Source organism: Tetrao urogallus (genome assembly GCF_951394365.1).
Source record: "Tetrao urogallus genome assembly, chromosome: 8".
Taxonomy (NCBI): domain Eukaryota; kingdom Metazoa; phylum Chordata; class Aves; order Galliformes; family Phasianidae; genus Tetrao; species Tetrao urogallus.
This window is the reverse complement of record NC_136821.1, coordinates 15197758-15215736: the sequence shown is the minus strand read 5'-3', so window position 1 is coordinate 15215736 and position 17979 is coordinate 15197758. Positions and strand designations below refer to the sequence as shown.

At 45.8% G+C, this 17979-nt stretch overlaps 1 protein-coding gene across 1 annotated transcript in view; it reads right to left on the bottom strand.

The window, feature by feature from the left end:
• Positions 1 to 17979, bottom strand: part of LOC306949369 (unconventional myosin-X-like) — a gene marked incomplete at both ends in the record, with an annotated part of 57097 nt that overhangs the window by 12735 nt on the left and 26383 nt on the right. The window contains 8 exons of the mRNA XM_079539233.1: positions 447 to 540; positions 2178 to 2273; positions 3014 to 3257; positions 3675 to 3798; positions 5849 to 6640; positions 8134 to 8173; positions 12049 to 12354; positions 15195 to 15301. Coding sequence (XP_079395359.1) covers positions 447 to 540; positions 2178 to 2273; positions 3014 to 3257; positions 3675 to 3798; positions 5849 to 6640; positions 8134 to 8173; positions 12049 to 12354; positions 15195 to 15301 — 1803 coding nt within the window. The remainder of the gene's footprint in view (positions 1 to 446; positions 541 to 2177; positions 2274 to 3013; positions 3258 to 3674; positions 3799 to 5848; positions 6641 to 8133; positions 8174 to 12048; positions 12355 to 15194; positions 15302 to 17979) is intronic.

Below are 17979 nucleotides of genomic sequence, written 5' to 3'. Positions count from 1 at the left end.
GTGAGTCATCTTTGCTCCATAACAGCATGAGAAGGTGTGCAAGGACTCCAGAGGACTGGAGGTAAGAGTTGGACATTTCCAGACAGCACTATGAAGGTCTGAAATAACCTCTGCCTCCACATCTCAAAGCCAGTAAGACACATTGTTCTTCTCGACTCTTTATCTTCTGTCTTGAAAACCATGACAAAAAGCATATTCCCACAGTCCCACCCAAAAACATTTCATTTCCAAGAGGTGAACCAAAGAGGAGAGGCACCTGTGATCGAGTTGATATCCACTGCAACCACCCTGCTCCTCACTGCTTACCCTCTGTTCTACCAGCTTTGTGCAGTTTTCTTATACTGCTCATAAACTACAGCACTGCCACGTGCTGGAAAAACACACACAAAATAGTTAAATGCAGACAGCTCTGGATGTGCTCACGGACTGGTTGCACAGTAACTCACCACAGCATTCTTTGGGTTGGCCTGTTCATCTTGCATTTCCCTCAGCTGCTGCGCTGTAGCACTGTGTACTCGGCTCAGGACATTAAACCAACCGCTGGCAATCAAAACAGAGGCAAAGTTAGGATTGGGGTAGTGAAACTAGGTCTAGAATATCATCAAAGAACCTGGAAAGCTGTGAGTGGGAACACTGCTTCATTCACAATTTCCTACAGACTATGCTGCACGACATCTCTTCGGCTGATCATACCGTACCTTAATGCCTTCCTTCCTTCCCATTTATCCATGAAAATTCTGTGCTTGTTCTCCAACCCACTGACAGCTGCTCCCACAAAATCTAGTTTTCTACTTGCTATTCAAGGAACTGCTATTCAAGCAGGCAGCAGCCTCGCCAGGGAGCACATGGCAGCAGAATGAGAAGAGTGTACAGCCAGTGTAAAGATAGGGTCACTTGGGATCTTCAGGGACTCAAGTACTACAGACTTCTGGAGCCTTCTTAACTACTCTCTGATCTGCTCATAAACTTGCAAGTCATATGGCTCTCTATTAATCACGAGGTTTTTATAAGCTTGTTTGGAGTGAAGCTATTTGTCTGTGAAAGGGCTTCTTATTACAGACATATCTGGAGTCTGAATCTCTGCTGCAGAACAATCAGATTCTTATCTGCAGCTTTCAGTGAGATTGGCAAATATCTACACTTTGTGGAGGGTTCTCAAACTGGATACTCTATGACATCTGCTGATCTGTTCTTTTCAAGTGTTGGTGTCCTCTCCCTCAGGACAGAGACTGCCGCGACACAGAGACTGCATTTGAGTGTCACTTGTTCTGGCAATTCTGTAATGACATTCTGTAATCTCAGGGCACGGTTATTGCAGTAGTGGAGGTTCTGAGTTAAGAAATTATCGTCTCTCCAGCTATTACCCCTTGAGTTTGCTTGTTTCTCATTTGTATGGATGCTCTTCAGTGTACTTCTGTTCATTTATTTGTGTCCAAACACTTTACCCCTCCCCCTGCACCCAAACAAAATAACATCAAACTCAAATAAGACACAGAGTCAGATGAAAATAGATAAGGGAAACAGTTACGCTAGCCAGGCTGACAGTGCAAAAGCCTTGCTAAAAGTGGAAGAAGGGTGTGGAAGACATAAGAAGCCAGGCTTAGTAACCTCTTAACTTGGCTTTCTATAGCCCAAACAGGTTGTCCAACCTGCCCTCAAACAACTGTTTCCCACTGCCTGGTCTGGCCGCCAAGAAGGAAGGATGTGAGTCATTTGTTTGCTTTGCACTGGGAAGATTTTATCAGATGACACTACAGACTCTGATAAGCCGCAGCATTTTCTCTGTCTCCTGGATAAAACCCAGCTGCTCTCGCAATCATTTACAGGCAACATGAATAGACTTTTTGTTTGATTCAAGATTCCATTTAATAAATAAATCAGTCATTAGGGGTTCCAGTTTATGTTAAGGTTTTGTGTGTCTCCTGAAGTAACCCTTGAAAACAGCATGCTCACAGCCACATGCAGACGGTGACAATCCTGTGAGTGACTGATAGGCTGAACCACCACCTCAGTAGCTGCGACAGGGAGCTTCCAGAGTAGGGGTGGCACTTCCCAGTAGATGACTCTTAGGACTTCACCTCTTTTTTTCTGCTGGGATTGCATTTCCCAGGCTGCCCCATGAGCAGCTAGGTCAGATGTGAACCAAACGAACAAGCCCAACAAAATGACCCTTATACCTGGCATCCTCAGGTGACTCTGCCACGATGTGATAAACCCTGTCTTCCGTCACAATGTCCAAAGCATTCTCTTTTTCATGAATGTCCACAATCTCCCTGGAACACAGCAAATTGCAAGAGCCACATACTGAAAATCTTTTACAGGAATAAACTGTTTCAGTTATGTTCACATTACGACTTTTGGGATCCCCTTAAATTGATTTGTACGCTAATTACTATAACAGTGAAACTTAAGGAGTTAAATGAATTTTCTTCAAGCCACCAACAGAATAGATAACAGGGAAGTCAGTATAGGTCACTGTTTACAAAGTGGGATGTGTCACTCTTGTTGGTACTTCATAAGGCCACATAAAGCTAAAAGATGACTAGCCTCTCCTTTCTGAGAGCAGGAGCTGAGGAACTGGCTACTGTGGTAAAAAGAGCATTGAAGGCTCAGGAAAAGGCATAGTGTATGCTGCCAAATACAAATCCTGCTGTGAGTCTCATACCATCTCTGTGAAATGCCTGAGAAGCCAAGAAGCAGATGGAGACAGGTAGGGTAGGTTGCATGGGGTATGTACTTAATTAGCTCCTCCTGGTCTGGATTCATCCTTGGTTTTTAAAGAGCTTCTGCCAGGTTATGAAACACAAGACTGGGAAAGAGACTAACAAATCATTCCAGACTCCCTACAGAGTAAAACTAGAAGACCTAATTGTCTTTTCCTTCCCTTATGTTTCTGATTCTTCAGTCCCTGTGGGAGTTTTTTACAGTGATGAAATGGCAGCAATGGACACTTCACTAGCTATCAATTTAGACAGCAAATACTAGGAATCAAAAGGACCAATTCCTCACTCACTTTGCCCTTCTGATATCAATTGTCCCCTTCAGCTTTTCCTCACTATCATTCTCAAAGTACATCAGCTTGGATTCCCGAAGCACAAACCAGCGACGTTTCCAGTTGCGTCTTGAAAGTGTTGACATGCCTCCCCCTTTTTTATAGAGCCAGCCTGACTTCAGTGCCTCCTGCTTGGTGCGGAACCACATGAAGGCCTCATTCTTCAGAACACACCAGCGCCGTCTCCATGGGTTCATGAGACCTCCTGCAAAGCAAGGGAACAAGATCTCATCTGATGTGCAACAATGGCCATTTCTCCGCTCAGTTCCTGCATCACAAGCACTTACGTGCCACTGTAGTTCCAATTGCAACAAAGGAGCTGAGGGAGAGAATGAAGTGTATGCTGAAATTTGGACAGAGGGAATACAGAACTTGTGAAATATACATGAAATACATGCACTGCCCAAATAATTTCGTATGGTCTTCAATCCTGTAGTTCAGAATGAGTCACACTCAGTGTGCACCCTTCAGAGCCAAAGATATTCAGCCCAATCCTTGACACACACCTTCTAGCTCTCTATATTACTTGCAAAGAAAGATAATGACTGTGAATAAAAAATAAAAAGAGAGGAAAGCAGGTTTCCTAATCCAGTCCTTTATAGTTTTGGCAGAAGCAGCTTACCCTTCATGTAGAGATAGCTGTGAAAATAGGGTGGTCCCGAGCCATTGAAGATGGTGACACGTCCATTACAAAACTCTTCATCTGTATCTATGTAAACATCCACTTCCTCTTCACTGTCCAAAAACTAAAAGGAGAAGAAGAATCCATTCTACTTGGGCCCTTCCAGTCACAGGAGGACTGGAGCAAAGCAACAAGACTGCAGAATCACATGATCAGAAGGTGCAAAACACATACTCTCTTTATAAAAAAGAACATAGTAAAACTAACGCTTGACAGCTTACCCATTAATGCCTTAAGCAAGAGTCTCCAAAGAACATGGAATTTTCATACCAGAAAGGGAGAGTCATTCAGCAGTGGACACAGAAAACTCCAGTTACCCGTAGGAGCAAACCTTCCTATTTCATGGCATAGCCCACAGTCCAAAATCTAATTTAATGGGATTAAGAGAGAATTTTTCATTTTGGAAGATTTTTCTGGCAGACAGGTCAGCATGCTGAACAAGACAGAGCACTGCTCTATTCCTGGCAAGGAAATGCCTTGCTATGGAGTTTATTTAAGAAGAAAAAAAAAAAGAAGAAGAAAAAAAAAGCACATTCCAGAGTAACTGAATCCTGAAGAACAAAGATTGAAATTACTGAAATAATAACACAGTGTTTACTTGTCCTTGTTCTCCAACTTACTGCCCTCAGCCATAAGAAAGTACCTCACATGTGGAATCCAAATTGTGCTTTTCGTTGCCTTAAATACAACTTCCTATGATGAGCTGCATTAATTTAACAGGAATGAAAACAGCTCTTTAGTCCTTTTTCCTTCACCAAACGTACGCTGCTTCTTTTTATTTTCCATTTCTGACCCCTCTCTGCAGTCCCTTTGCCCTCCTCTTTGTCTCATTCATTTTCCACATACTCATTTTTCCTCTGTTCCTATTAAGCTTCAAAAAGCAGGTACTTCTGGATCAGCAGCTGCTGATGGGACCCCGAGCCAGCTGCAATTACTTCTCCCTGTGGCTCGTGCCATGACACAGTGCAACTGGATTTTTCACAGGTCTTCCTCATTGAGGAGCACGACAAAATCCTCCAATCCTATTTAAATTTTAAAAAGAATGGTAGAAACCAGGCAAGGCCGTGATAAACACTGTGACAGGATGATTCATAGCTTGAAAGATTACTTGACAGTGATCTGTGAGTACCTGCCCACGGAGAAGGTACCTTTATTCAAGCAGATCACATCATAACAAATTCAGCTGGCTGGCAGCTGACATTAGAGAAATGCAAGCAGGAAAAAAAACCATGTAATTTTTCAAGAGAAGTCAAAATCTGCCACTGCAAAAGAAAAACAAAAGGAAGTAAACTGAATGTCTTAAGTAATTTTCTAAAAGACATTTTGTCATTCAAGTCCCTGCTTCCAGAGACATTACATCTGAAGGATTTTTATGGCTGATATTGGCTTTCACTCCTGAACTCTTTACAATCATTTGTGGGCTCATCTGACATCCTGGTTTATTGCGGGTTTGCTGTGACACCCTTAAGCAGCTGTAGCCTGGGGGCACTCAGAAAGCCCATCTTTAAGCTGAGATGCTTCAAGTGCAAGGCGAACAGCCCAGCTTTAGGAACAGAAAGCTTCCATGACCTGTGTGTGCATTGAGACCCATGCTGATCTGCACAGTAATTCTTTCTGTCCTTACAACAGCTCAGTTTGTGCACACCAGCTGAAAATAACCTCTTGATTCTGAACACTAACAGAACTCCTTTAAGTGATGGGAACAAACCAAGCCCCAGCCTTCCCCATTTGCTCTTGTGACTGCCCACCAGCAGCTCAAACTAATCCTGTGACATCTCTGCGGCAAGACACAAACCTCCAAGATATTAATTGCCTGCTTTTAACCTTATGCTGATATCTGGTGATGGAAGCAATCTAAACTAGCCTAGGTATGCATGTCCTAGCTTGTGTACCATTGGCACTGGACAGACACAAGCCTGCTGGCCTTCAGCCTCTCTCTCTCTGTCTCTTTCCATTTTTTATCCCCAAACTGATTGCTGATGTAAGAGAGTTACATATTAGCAAGTATATCTATATCTACAGCAAGCAGGCATCAGTAAGCAAGCAAGGATGTTATAAATATCAACAAAGTCACACGCTAATGCCCAGAAAAATGAATGGAAGGAGATCCTTACCGAGTCCAGGCTGCCCCGGTTGGAGTCCAGGCTGGTGCCGTGGGAGTGCCTCAGACTTTCTTCACCATTCAGAGGCTCAGCTGAGGCACTGCCAGCATCCCCACAGCCATCCAACTCATCATGGTCATAGTCAGACTCCACATCTTGAGGGGAATTGTAAATTGGCTCTCCCACCTCTCCACTGTTACTTCTCAGCGTATCTGAGATAGTGCTGTAACTGCTTTCTGCTGGGTCAGAGAGGGCACTCTGCTCCTTGGGGCTACTGGTTCTTTCCATGGGTTGTGCTGGAGCAGGGGCAGCCTCTCCCACTTCCCTTTGGAGATGTGAAAGTCTTGCACCCACATCTTCCTCCAGGCAGTTATCGCTGTTCTTCATGCCCTGCTGAGTAACAACCACCAAACTGGAAGTTGGCCGTACTTCATCATCAGCATGAAAACCCTCATCCACCTCTTCTTCAGCCAGTGGTGCGACAAGGCTGCAGTCAATGTTGAGCGTCCCCTCACTAGACAGAGAGCGCTCCAAGTTCTGCACACTTTCATCCAGATTGCCAAAATCTAGCAGCTCCAAGAACTCCTGGGCAACCCTAGATGCCTCCTTCTCCAGCCTCTGGATCTCTTCCTCCCGCTGCCGATTGATTTCATTCCTGGTGTTTTCACAGATGATAGACATGTGATCCTCTTTCTGTTGCTGCAACTTCTCAATCTCCTTCTCCAGCCTTAAGATCTCCTCCATCTGACGTCTCTCTTCCTCCTGCAGTGGAATATCTACTTCCTCGGTCTTTACTGTTTCCACCTTAAAGAATTTACAATAGCATTAAAGCAGCTTCTTTAACCTACATGCATTCCTTGCCAGGATCTTTCATTTCTCCCATCTCCTCTGCTTGCCTCGTACTTCCCATATGTAAAAGGATGACACGAGGCATCCTCTCCTTTTCTGACTGGCACCTGCAAACATCCATGATGTAAAAGCTAAAAGGCAGAACTACTGATCTTCAGGTACCTCCTTTCTACTAGCAGCCCACCTCCTTTCTGTAGCTCACTGCGATCAGTGAATTTTTAGAAGAGCCTCTCTGTCAGCTGCTAAAGTTACTGCCCTCTAATATTTCAGTAGAAGCATCCTCTCTTTTTAAGCCATCACTGTCTCATACATACATGTAAATAGGAGAAAGTAACTATATACAAATATAAACAAGCATAATAGGTTGAAGAATTGAACATTTTCCAAATACATCATGAAAACATTTAGAGATTTTGCTGTTTACTTGGTTTGGGGTCTCACCATCAGGATTTGGGGCTGGGGCTATTTGCAATGAAGGAGGACTTGTGCCCTCTCCAACCCCACCCAAACTCCACCCTCAATTTCTTGGGACTCTTTGGAATCTCTGGGTGCCTGATGAGGACTCAGTCATCTTTTATTCTCCACACTGAAATAACTGAGGAAATTTCTAGCAAGTACACAATAACTGGAAGGGAGAAAATACTGGTAGCTTTCACCAAGGTTTAGCAATAAAATGAAGCCACTCTCTTCAGCTGAGGATATTGAAAACAGACACACAGAAATAAATAAATAAACAAAATTTAAAAAGGTTTGAATATACTTCCAAATAGGGAGACAGCAACACAGACCATGCATTGCCCCATTAAGCCACAGTCCATATTTTCCTTATGACTGCTCTGTTGCTTGTTCTCTACTTGACTCTTACTTGTGGACAAATTAACTTTTATACTCTAATCCATTATCTCTCCTGAGAAGAGCTGGCCTGAATCTCAGGAACAAATGCTTTGGGAAGAGGAGTAAGAAGATACACAGCTGTTTTCACACACCTCAGGGTAGGTGGTCTGCTCTTTGATGTATCAAGTACCAACAATTAGATCAGTTACCAGGGGTTTATTTTAGCCACAGTAGCAGCCGTCTGCACTCTTATTTTGGCTGTTACAGGCAACAGTCCAGAAAAGCAGATTGTGTCACAGCAGAGCACAGCACAAGGTCATGTAACAAGCTCAAGCAGTAGAGATAAAAAGGGATGCTGCATGTTCAACAGTGAAATTTTCAAATAGGAACTATGCAAGCAAGTACACAAGCCTAGAAAAAAAGAACCAACACACCTTGTAACCTCTGTGCACCTCTGCCAAAGCTAAGCACCTGCAGGTTTTGAGTGAACAAAGTCCACTCTGTAAGCAGTGCTGCCACAATAAAGACATGAGCTCCAGGCAAAGCCCAGGCAACGAAGGACCCTTCACAGACACTCAGAGAAGCCGCATCTAAAGAATAACTGCTAAACTTACCGGAGTCACCTGGAGCATAGCATTCAGCTGTTCCTTTTCTCTGACGAAGAAAAAAAAGAAACACAAGACATGACAGTCAGACAGCTTCATTTCTCCTGGGGAAGGCTTTTAGAATCACATGGATACATCATCCCTCCATGGATCAGGGTTAAAAGCAAAGTACTCATTGTAAGACCCATTTAACAGCTTTTACAATTTAGTATAAATCCAGTTGTCTGTGGTTGACATGACCTTCACGGATACAACAGATCGTGCCACACAGTTAACGTGCAGATCAATCAGGAAATTGGATTAGTTGAAACACGGAAGAAGGACACTGGAAACAGTGACAGATCAGTTAGATTCATGATAAATGTCAGCTGAATCCTCTGAACATCACGGGACATACTACACGGCCATGGATATTAAACGATGTTTTGCAAGCGTAATTGATAGATTTCAGGAAACTATGCTTTCAAACAAAACAGAATCACTGCAACCCCAGCACTGAACTTGTGTTTTGTTCTGTGTGTACTATAGTAAATCCAGAAGAAAACTACTAAACGTTTGCACTTGGTTAAGCAGCTAAGCTGGAGAGCTGCTGTTCTGAAGATCTGCACGCCAGCTCCCGGAACTTCTCAGCAGCAAGCAAAACCTAGCTCACTAGTAAAGGCTGTAAGACAGTTTGTTAGTAAACATGAGGCAGAGGAAAAAGCTATCCCACGCTGCTGTGTCTCCATCCAGATCAAAAAAGCAAAAGCTCTCCCCACGATCAGATTTTCCACAGGCAGTTGAATTAGCAGCACAACCAATGCTGGGGTCATGTGAATGGAGTAGGGATGGGATGTGGCCAGAGGCAGACTGCCCACCAGCAACCCCATGCAGCTACATTCACACTGGCAGTGGTCACCTGCAAATCTGTAACCCAGGCTCATGCAGAACTGAAGGGCAACAATATTTATTTCCCAGGCCCTACAGTTTTTCCCAGCCAAATTCTACATTGCAGCTGCAAGTCACAAGAGCTCCCGCCCTTGCACTCTCTCACACACAAATAAGCTAGGAAATGTTTACAGACAAAAGCTGACATAAGTGGGATGCAGATGACTCCAACGTTACTGAAAATCTCTAGGAGTAGTCAGGAATTAAACAATTGCCTGGAATGATGTGAGGGTGCAAGAAGCAGCACCATTACAAAACAAGTTTTGTACAAGTGGGAAACAAGTGGGAAATACCACCTACAGTCTACACAGCCATTCCTTCAGCTGCCCCTGGCACATTTTGGAGCTCTAGTATTTCTTGCTATTTTCCATCTATCTCCAGGTGATCCTTGCTCTTCCTGAACTATGACAGCTGAAATTAGGGACAGCACTCACACCAAATCCTTCCTGGGGCCGTACAGAACAGAGCAATCACCCCACACCTTACAGTCCTGCATGTTGACAATTCTATCTACAAATGTAACAAAGCTACTCCTATTTCCTCTTCCAACTTCTTTTGGAAACATTGTAGTAAGACCATATTCAGCACACCTCCTGGAAGAATCCCATTCAATATGTCCCATTCAATTTTGTCGCTTAACAAATAACTACTATTGTTTACTAATTAAAATGCAATAATATAACACAGGTAAAATACAAACCCTGCTCTTTTATCACCTACTAAACCACCTTCCTTATGGTGTCTTCTGAGTGCTGTTACAGTACCAAAGCCCTTACTGAAGTCAAGATACGTACTACTCTCTGGGGCTTTTCCCTATCTGTAAGACAAATTATTACAGAACAAAACAGATAACTTTAATGCTGTTTGCTCTTCACGTGCCTACCCTGGCTCTTACCTCCTGCATCAAGCACTTAGAACTATTTCTTTCATTATTCATTTCAGTACATTCCTGAAATTGAGGTTAAGCTGACTGCTGATTCTCCTGGTTCTTCCTCTTCTCCATGCTAAAAAAGAAGTCATTACATTTAAAATTTCCCAGTTTTAAGGAAACTCCAAAGCAGGAGAAAAAGAGGAACTACTGATTCAAACTGTCTCAGCCAGTATTTCTCAAAGTTTCCAAGTATTATTTCTACAAAGAAGTTACCTAGACTTGGTGATCTGATTTATACAAGCATTCTCTAAACTCTTCTTTCCCTGTTAATTGCACATCTGTGCTAATTGTACAGCAGCCGAGCCCTTTGGGAAGACAAATAAAGATAGCATCAAGTGCTTTCCCTTCTAAGCATCCTAATTTGTTCTTCCTGTTGAACATCACACCAAATTGTACCTTGTCTTCCTTTTACTAACAGCACATGCACAATAAGCATGAATATCACCTTTCAGTTCAGTTTTATCTCAGTTTGCATCCTGATCTTTCTGATTCTCTCTTTGCATGCATATTCTGCTTGATTTGTGCTTTTTTGGTTGGTGGTTGTTGGTTTTTTGTTTGTTTTTTTTGTTTGTTTGTTTGTTTGTTTTGTGTGCTTAGCCAAATTTGCCAGTTTGGCCAGATTAGCCAATTTGCAATTTGTGAACTCCCACCTCATGGAAGTTCAGGATTTCCCCACTTTGTCCCCTAGTACCTTTCTCAGCTACTCATTGAATGAAGCTGTTTGAGACCAAGTAGGAAGTGAAAACAAAGCAAGAAGCTTTCCTGATTCCTAGGAACACTGCCATTTCTTTGTAATTATGCAGGCTCAACATGTCTTTCATGGGCTGAAAACTAGAAGGCAAGAGCAGAAATACAGAGGAAATAATACGCCTAAGAAATCCTTTCGTCTAAAACCAGGTAGGGAGCAGCTCTGTGCAGCAGGACTTCAAACCTGAGAGCACATCTGTGACATTTGATCCCTATAAACCAGGTACTCCCATTCCGAACTTGTACAGTTTTGTGTTGTGATGAGGCTGCTGTTGAAAACTGACACAATGATAAAACGGAGCTGTGAGTGATGTTCAACAAATTCCTTGACCAAACTGTTCATTGCTGGCATCACTGACTCCATGCTTTGTCCCAGCAGATACATCACTCAGCTGCCACCCATGAAACCTTAAGTAATGCCTTCTCCTTCTGCCATGCTTCTGATCTTGGAGTTTCATGATGCTTGTCACAGACTGCCACGATCCAACCCCAAACCAAGTATATAACAAAACTCCATAGTAAGAAACGTAATCAACTATTCATAAAATGCTCAAAATCATACAGGATTTACTTTTTCAAATGCATCTAGTCATTGTGTAACGGAAGCATTACACTTCTTAAAATATGAAATTGTCAGGAGACACCCTGTTTGGATAGATGTAGGTAACCAAGGAGTGAATAGAAAAGATTGCATGAAGTACAAGATTCTCAACAGGTATACTATACTGCCCCTGCTCAGACAGCATCTTTTTGTCACATCAGCTTTTCCTTTCTCCTCCTGACACATCTGTATGCCTGTAGAGAGGTTCACAGCAGCAGGAATAGGGTGAGCATTTCTGTTCTCACCCTTTTTACAGTAAGGATTGTGAGGCACTGGCACAGGTTGCCCAGAGAGGCAGTGGGTGCCCCATTCCTGGAGATACTCCTGGTCAGTTGGAGAGGCTCTGAGCAAATGATGGAGCTGAAAGTGCCCTTGTTCATTGTAGGGAGTTGAACCAGATGGCCTTCAAGGGTTCCTTCCAACCCAAACAATGATATGATTCTATGATTCTAAGTGTAAGAGCAGTACAGGTGTGCTGCCCATCTCATACCCTGACCAAGCTTGTTGGACACACCAAGACCCACAGACTCTGGTACTCTCTCACATGGCTATTCCCTTCAGGCTTTGGAAGAATGCATAAAGTTTCCTCTACTGCTGTGAAGGTAAAGAGAAAATTAGGCACCTCTGCCTGATCAGCAAACTCTATTGCCCCAGATCCACTGCTGCACCTCAGCAGCTCCAGTACTAGGGAACGACGAGCATGAGAAACCATTTGTACCTTTCCTTCACCTCTTCCTCCTCCCGCTTCTTCCTACGCTCCTCCTCTTCTTGCCATTGTCTTTCCTCTTCCTCTCTTCTGATCTGTTCTTCCTTCTCTCGCCTCCTCCTCTCCTCTGCTTCCTGCTGTCGCCGGAGCTCCTGCTGCCGCAGGTGTTGGTAGAGGCTGCGAGCCAGGTGGCCACGCCAGTGCTTCTGCAGGACGATGGCAGAAGCCTTCAGGCGCAGCAGGCTCTTCTTCCAGAAGTACGCTCGGTAGTTCTTTTGGATTGTAACAACACTGGCTTGCACCTTCCGGTACTTCTTCCTAAAACAGAACCAGACACTTAATGCGACATGAAGAAATGCTCCATGTCTCTTATTCCCTACAGTATGACTGATCTTATCATATCTGTGGAAAAATGAACTTGGAACAGCATTGCTCAGTAACGAAGCAAGTTGTTCCTCAATTGCTTTTGCCCACAGCTTGTGTTATCCTTACTGTTCTAGTTCTGCACTCACCAGTGGTGGGCTTCTATGGGCACCTACTTGTAACTTCCAAGGAGCTAGGTCCATGGTAGGACCCAAAATAAAAGAATCATTACTCTGTTTTTGTACTTGACTGATGCCTCTGCATTACTGACTGCTTTTATCAAAGACCTGAAAAAGACAGCTCCTGGTAGAAGTTTGTACACAATGTGCAACACAGGCAAATAGGGTTACCAATACACAGGAATCCAGAAACATTTGTAAGCTAGATCCAAGCAAACATTCAAAAGTCCAAAAGATCCAACCGTAAGGTCAAGAACAAAGGAATCAAAGGCCTAACACACCTGATATGAGACTATGTTAAGAAGCAGCAAGTCAAAAAAGGATCTGGGGGTCACACAGATTGTCAGCTGGATGCTAACTCCCAACACAATGCTCTAGAAAAATTAGACTGGGATTTGTATGCTTGTAGGCAGAAATACTACGTCGAAGGGAACAGCGCTGCTGCTTTTATCCTGTGTTCAGTGTTAGCAGCTCTGTTTCAAGAACAACAGTGATTTCTGACACAGCAGGACTGCACCCAGAAATACTGGCTTACTGAGAGATTTCAGGAGCTTGCTCCATTACATTAGGAAACCGAAGGCTAGAGAATGGTTTAATCCCAGCAAAGCATCCACAGCAGGACCACATTTGGACAGAATTTCTATTTATTTGACAAGGGACTAACAAGATTTAACTGATTTAACTGACCTGAAACCAAAGTCTATTCAGGCTAGAAATAAGCCGCCATGGTTTTTTAAAGCAACTGAAGATATTCATACCTTGCTGAGGGAAATGATCATTGGTAATATTTAAATCATAATCCCCTTAATTCCAAACTGGAACTCCCAGAGGGAAAACATGTTGCATGGAAGCTCTGGTCAGCATGACACAGTAATCCTGTATCGTCTTAGCAGTCCTCGAAAGCATACTAGAAATAGCACAGTATTCTTACATATCCTTCTCACAGACCTTCTGCAACCCCCTGAGGGGAAGGCACACCTCAGAATCCCCTTCCTGGCAATCAAACTTTCTTCAAATGGCAACAGAGACCCATGTTGTCAGCTTGCCACCTCCCTGCACATCAGATATATCAAGAAAATCAAGGGAGGGATGCTAATGGAAGCAGTGCCCAGAGGTCACATGTTTTCCACAAATATCAAGTCAAAGGGAGGAAGCACAGAGAACAGCAGAGGAAAGGGAAGAGGGAATGAGAGTTGGGAAGTTGCAGATGGATTGCTCCTGGGCTGCAGCCCTTCAGCTCCAGTCCCTTTGTCCTCTCTGTGCCCCACACATGGGGTGCAAACAGCTGCACCAGCACCCTCTGCCAAGGCAGCATCAGAAAGGGCACTCTGACTTCTACAAAACACATCTGCCAAAAGCTCTCCCCAGTGTGCCAAACCCTGCCCAGCTCCAGGCAGCTCTGCCTGCTTATCTGCCATGCTGAAGTGCCCTCTCATCCCTCATGACCACAGCAGACACCCTTCAGCCTGAGCTGCTGCACGCAAACCATCAGTTTCATTTCCCTTGTCCTGCCTTTCCCTCATCCCCTTGCCAACCCACAGAAATTCAACCTGCAGCCCACACTGGGGAACACAGCTTGCTCTAGAGATGTGGAGGAGCAACATGTGGGACATGAATCCAGCTCTGCGCGGGTTGCAAGACCACAGGATCCGCAGCCAAGAAGAGCACTGCTGCCTGTCACAGCCCTGCTGGGGAGCAGCCACCTGCCACAGAACTCAGCAAAGCAATAATCCTGTGTGCCTGCAGCGATGCTTCCCAGAAAAATCAATTTCTGTGCTAATCCCAGTCACCCTGTCCAAATGCTAGGCACAAAGTAAAACAGAGCAGAGGCCCTGACACAGAAAACTTACAATCTCAAATACAAACAACAGAAAGACAAATGAGCTAGTTCTAAGGGGAAATAAATAAATGAATAGAAGCCCCAATATTGGCAAGGCAGGGCACAAGTCTTCATACACATTTCCCAGTGCAGAACGAGCCACATAGAGGGGGCTCTATGGAAGTGCTTCTTCAAGAACTGCACAGCCCAGGATGCCACCTCTCCTCAGCCCTGACTGACAGGTGTAGGGGCAGAGACTTGCTAGTGCATCTTGCTGGGATTAAGCGTGCATGCCACAGCCTTTGGGGAGTCAGCTGCTGGCCGGCTTCGGGGGCAGAGGAGGGGCTGTCCACCACAGTTGGTTCACCCAGCCCTCCCCGGTCAGGTGCAGAAGGGAGCGGCAAGAGGAGATCGCTGGTGCAAAGCTGGCCAAAGCCCAACGCTGAAGAGTTCACTAAAAGGAGAGGAAGATCACGAGGCGAGCAGGCAGGGAAAGACTGTGAGCGAAGGGAGAGCTGCGAGTGGGGTTGAAGTTTGCAGGCAGAGCAGGAACCAGCGCTGACAGCATAAGGAAAATGAGGGGGACCCACGTGCAGGTGGGGCAGCAGAGCCCGAAGGCTGGGAAATGTGGCATTGGGACAAGCGGCGGCACCGGGATCCTGCAGGAGCGGCGTGCAGGGAGGGCGCGAGGATTCAAGAAGAAGAAGCAGGAGATGTCCCCGGGCCGGTGAGGGGAGAAGGGCTGCGGACTTTGGGCTCACTAGCAGAGGGACTGCGGTGTAGCCCGCGGCACTGACCTTGCCATGTAGCCCAAGACGTGGGCCCGGATGACTACAGCAGCTTTCCTCAACTCCTCTTCCCGATCCTTCTCCAGCTTCTGCTCGAGAGCTTCCTTCAGGAAAACCTGACGCCGCGGGGAGGAGTTTCGGGAAACACAAAGAGAGGAAAGAAGTCAGTCCCGGGGGAGCCGGGAGGTCCCGGCTGCGGGAGCGCAGCGCCTGGGGCTGCCCGCAGCCGCCGCCGCCGCCGCCCCGGCCCGGCCGCCCTCGCTCACGGCACCGCGCAAAGTTTGGCGGCGTCGGAGCTCGGCCCCGCAGCCAGCCCCCGCCTCCCTCCCTCTGCGGTCAAGACTTGAAAGGGAGCGGAGGAAGGAGGGAGAGGAGGGAGGAGGAGAGCCCGTGCCTGCGCCCGGCCTTAACCCTTTCCCGGCCGACAGCCGTCCCCGCGCGCCGCCTCGCAGCAACCCGCTGCCACGGGGGAGCGCTTTGCGAAGGAGCTCCGCCGCGTTTCGAGAAAGGCTGCGATTTCCAAGCTCCGGGGACCCGGCAGCGGTCCTAGCAGCATCAGGAGAGCCGAAGAGCCCTTAGAGTAGTGAAGCGGAGCGTACCGCATTCCCTCCGCTAAGCCCCAGCAGCAGCCGGGAGAGGCTCCTGGCTGAAGTCCTGCGCAGCATCGTGCATTGACCTGAGCTCCGCGGGAGAGCTCTCCAACTGTCAGCGGCTGCGCTTGGTTTTCCACTGGTTTCTCTCTGCCGTCTTCCACCACCTCTGTTTTGAGCCTCTGCTTAGAGCTAAATGCTTGCACGAGGGATGGAGTGCTATCTTAGAGACAAAGCAAGTTAAGGGCTTGCTTGAAGTACCTGAGCTACTTTAAATCAGCTGACTTGCAGGGAGGTCAGTGCAAGTTGCCAGAATACATGCTTTGCCTGTTGAGGTCTGCAGCCTGTATGGAGCTGTCAGCAGGGTCAGCCTAGATCAAAGTTGGCTATGGCTGGTCCTCACAGGCTGCGGGCACAGCACCACCACCATATGGCTGCAGTGACACGGGCTCAGTTCCTGCCAGGGCTGGCAGCAGGGCAGACTGCAGGAGGGCAGTGCTGCCCCACTTAGCATAGCACAGCCATGAGTACGGGCTGGGAGCTGGAACACACCACTGCACAAGGACACTACCTCGTGAACTAAAATGCCTTCTCCATCCTTGCTTTTAGCCCCATCGCCCATTTAGGATCTTTCTCCCCCTCAACCATGCCCACTGTGTACTGAAATCTCTCCCTGAGTTATCACCCTGCACTTAGCTCTTACCCCAGAGAACCACTTCAGTTAAGATGGCCCAAAGAAATGAGCTGTTTGGTAACAACTAAGTAACCGTGGGTAGCCTTAAAAGAAGGTTCATTGTCAGGGTACTGCCAACCATGAAGCTGGCACCCTTCCCTGCAAGTTGTACACCCACTCCCTCTGTCAACTCAATGATCTTTTAAAGACTTCTTTGAGGCAGAGATTGCTCTTTCAATTACATTCCAGAACAGAGCAGCAGTCACCCATTTCAAGAAGGCAGCCAGCAAAACATTGTCTCAGTTCATTATCTTCATCAAATTGCAAAAATACTCAAGTCTGGCAGCATCTTGCAAGTAAACAGACTTCAAGCCAGTAAGGAGGGGGAAAAAACAACTTTGAAGCACGCAGAGTTCAAGACCCTACCCTAACCCTGCAGAGTTTTCTTTATATACTCATAGATAGAAGGATTCATCTCGAACAACATGTGGCATAAATAGTGTCTGTCTATAAGCTAATGGCATGTTGAGAGTGTTTTCTCAGCCTCCTGCAGATAATGGGAGTGAATTTGAATCCAGAAATGTTTTGGATGTTTTATGGGAATAGCTGTAAGGTGACTGCTTCTTTGTCATAATTCACAGTTGCTTTCTGAAAACATGAGATCACTTTCATCTGAGGAATGAACAGTAAGAAAAAGCTACAGGCTACTTCTATCTGCTCACATTGCACACTGGCCAAGTTTACCAGCACAGTGCTCCTGAGCACAGAGGAAAGGGACCAACACATCCCCAGTGGAGATGAGGGCACATCAGCACAAGGCTGATGCTCCATCACATCATGTCTGCATCCAAGCCCTCACCTCTGCCATGCCACCGGATTGAACCTGCACTAATAGCTTTCATAAACATTAATTTGACAATTGCCAGCACAGCAGCTGCTCTATTCTTAATGAAAAAACACAAAGATCATCCTGCCCTTCCTCCCCCACTTCCTTTCCCAAGCTTCACAATCCCCTGCACTAATTCACAGAGTTCTTTCCTTCCTCCTCCGAACAATTGCAAGGGATATAATTATCCTTCCATTCATTCTGCAGGAAGTATTCTCCCTTCTACAAGCTTTGCTCTTCACCCACCCCTCCTACTCCTTCCTAGGTTATGCTCCCACTGGCCTGTCACACCTTTTTGCAGCACTGTTCCCAACTTTGTACCCCAAGGGTGGATCTCACCTGGGTACAAGAGCTGCACTTGAAGCAGCCAAAGAGGCGCCAAGGGCACACAGGGGACTTTCTCTCCAAGATGATAACCTCCACCGTATGCCCTTAGCTGGTAGCTTCACTTCACCCTTACTCGAAAGCCTCTAGAAAAAAGAAAAATCATGGCTCTTTTCTTCATCGAGACATATTCTATCCCTTGTCATAATAGGAAGAAAGTTCAAGCTCCCTGTTTACCAGCTCTAGCAACTCCTTTCCTTGAGCAAAGCAGTTCTGCAGTACACACACATGCCACAAAGGCTTTAACACTCAAGTCCTGGG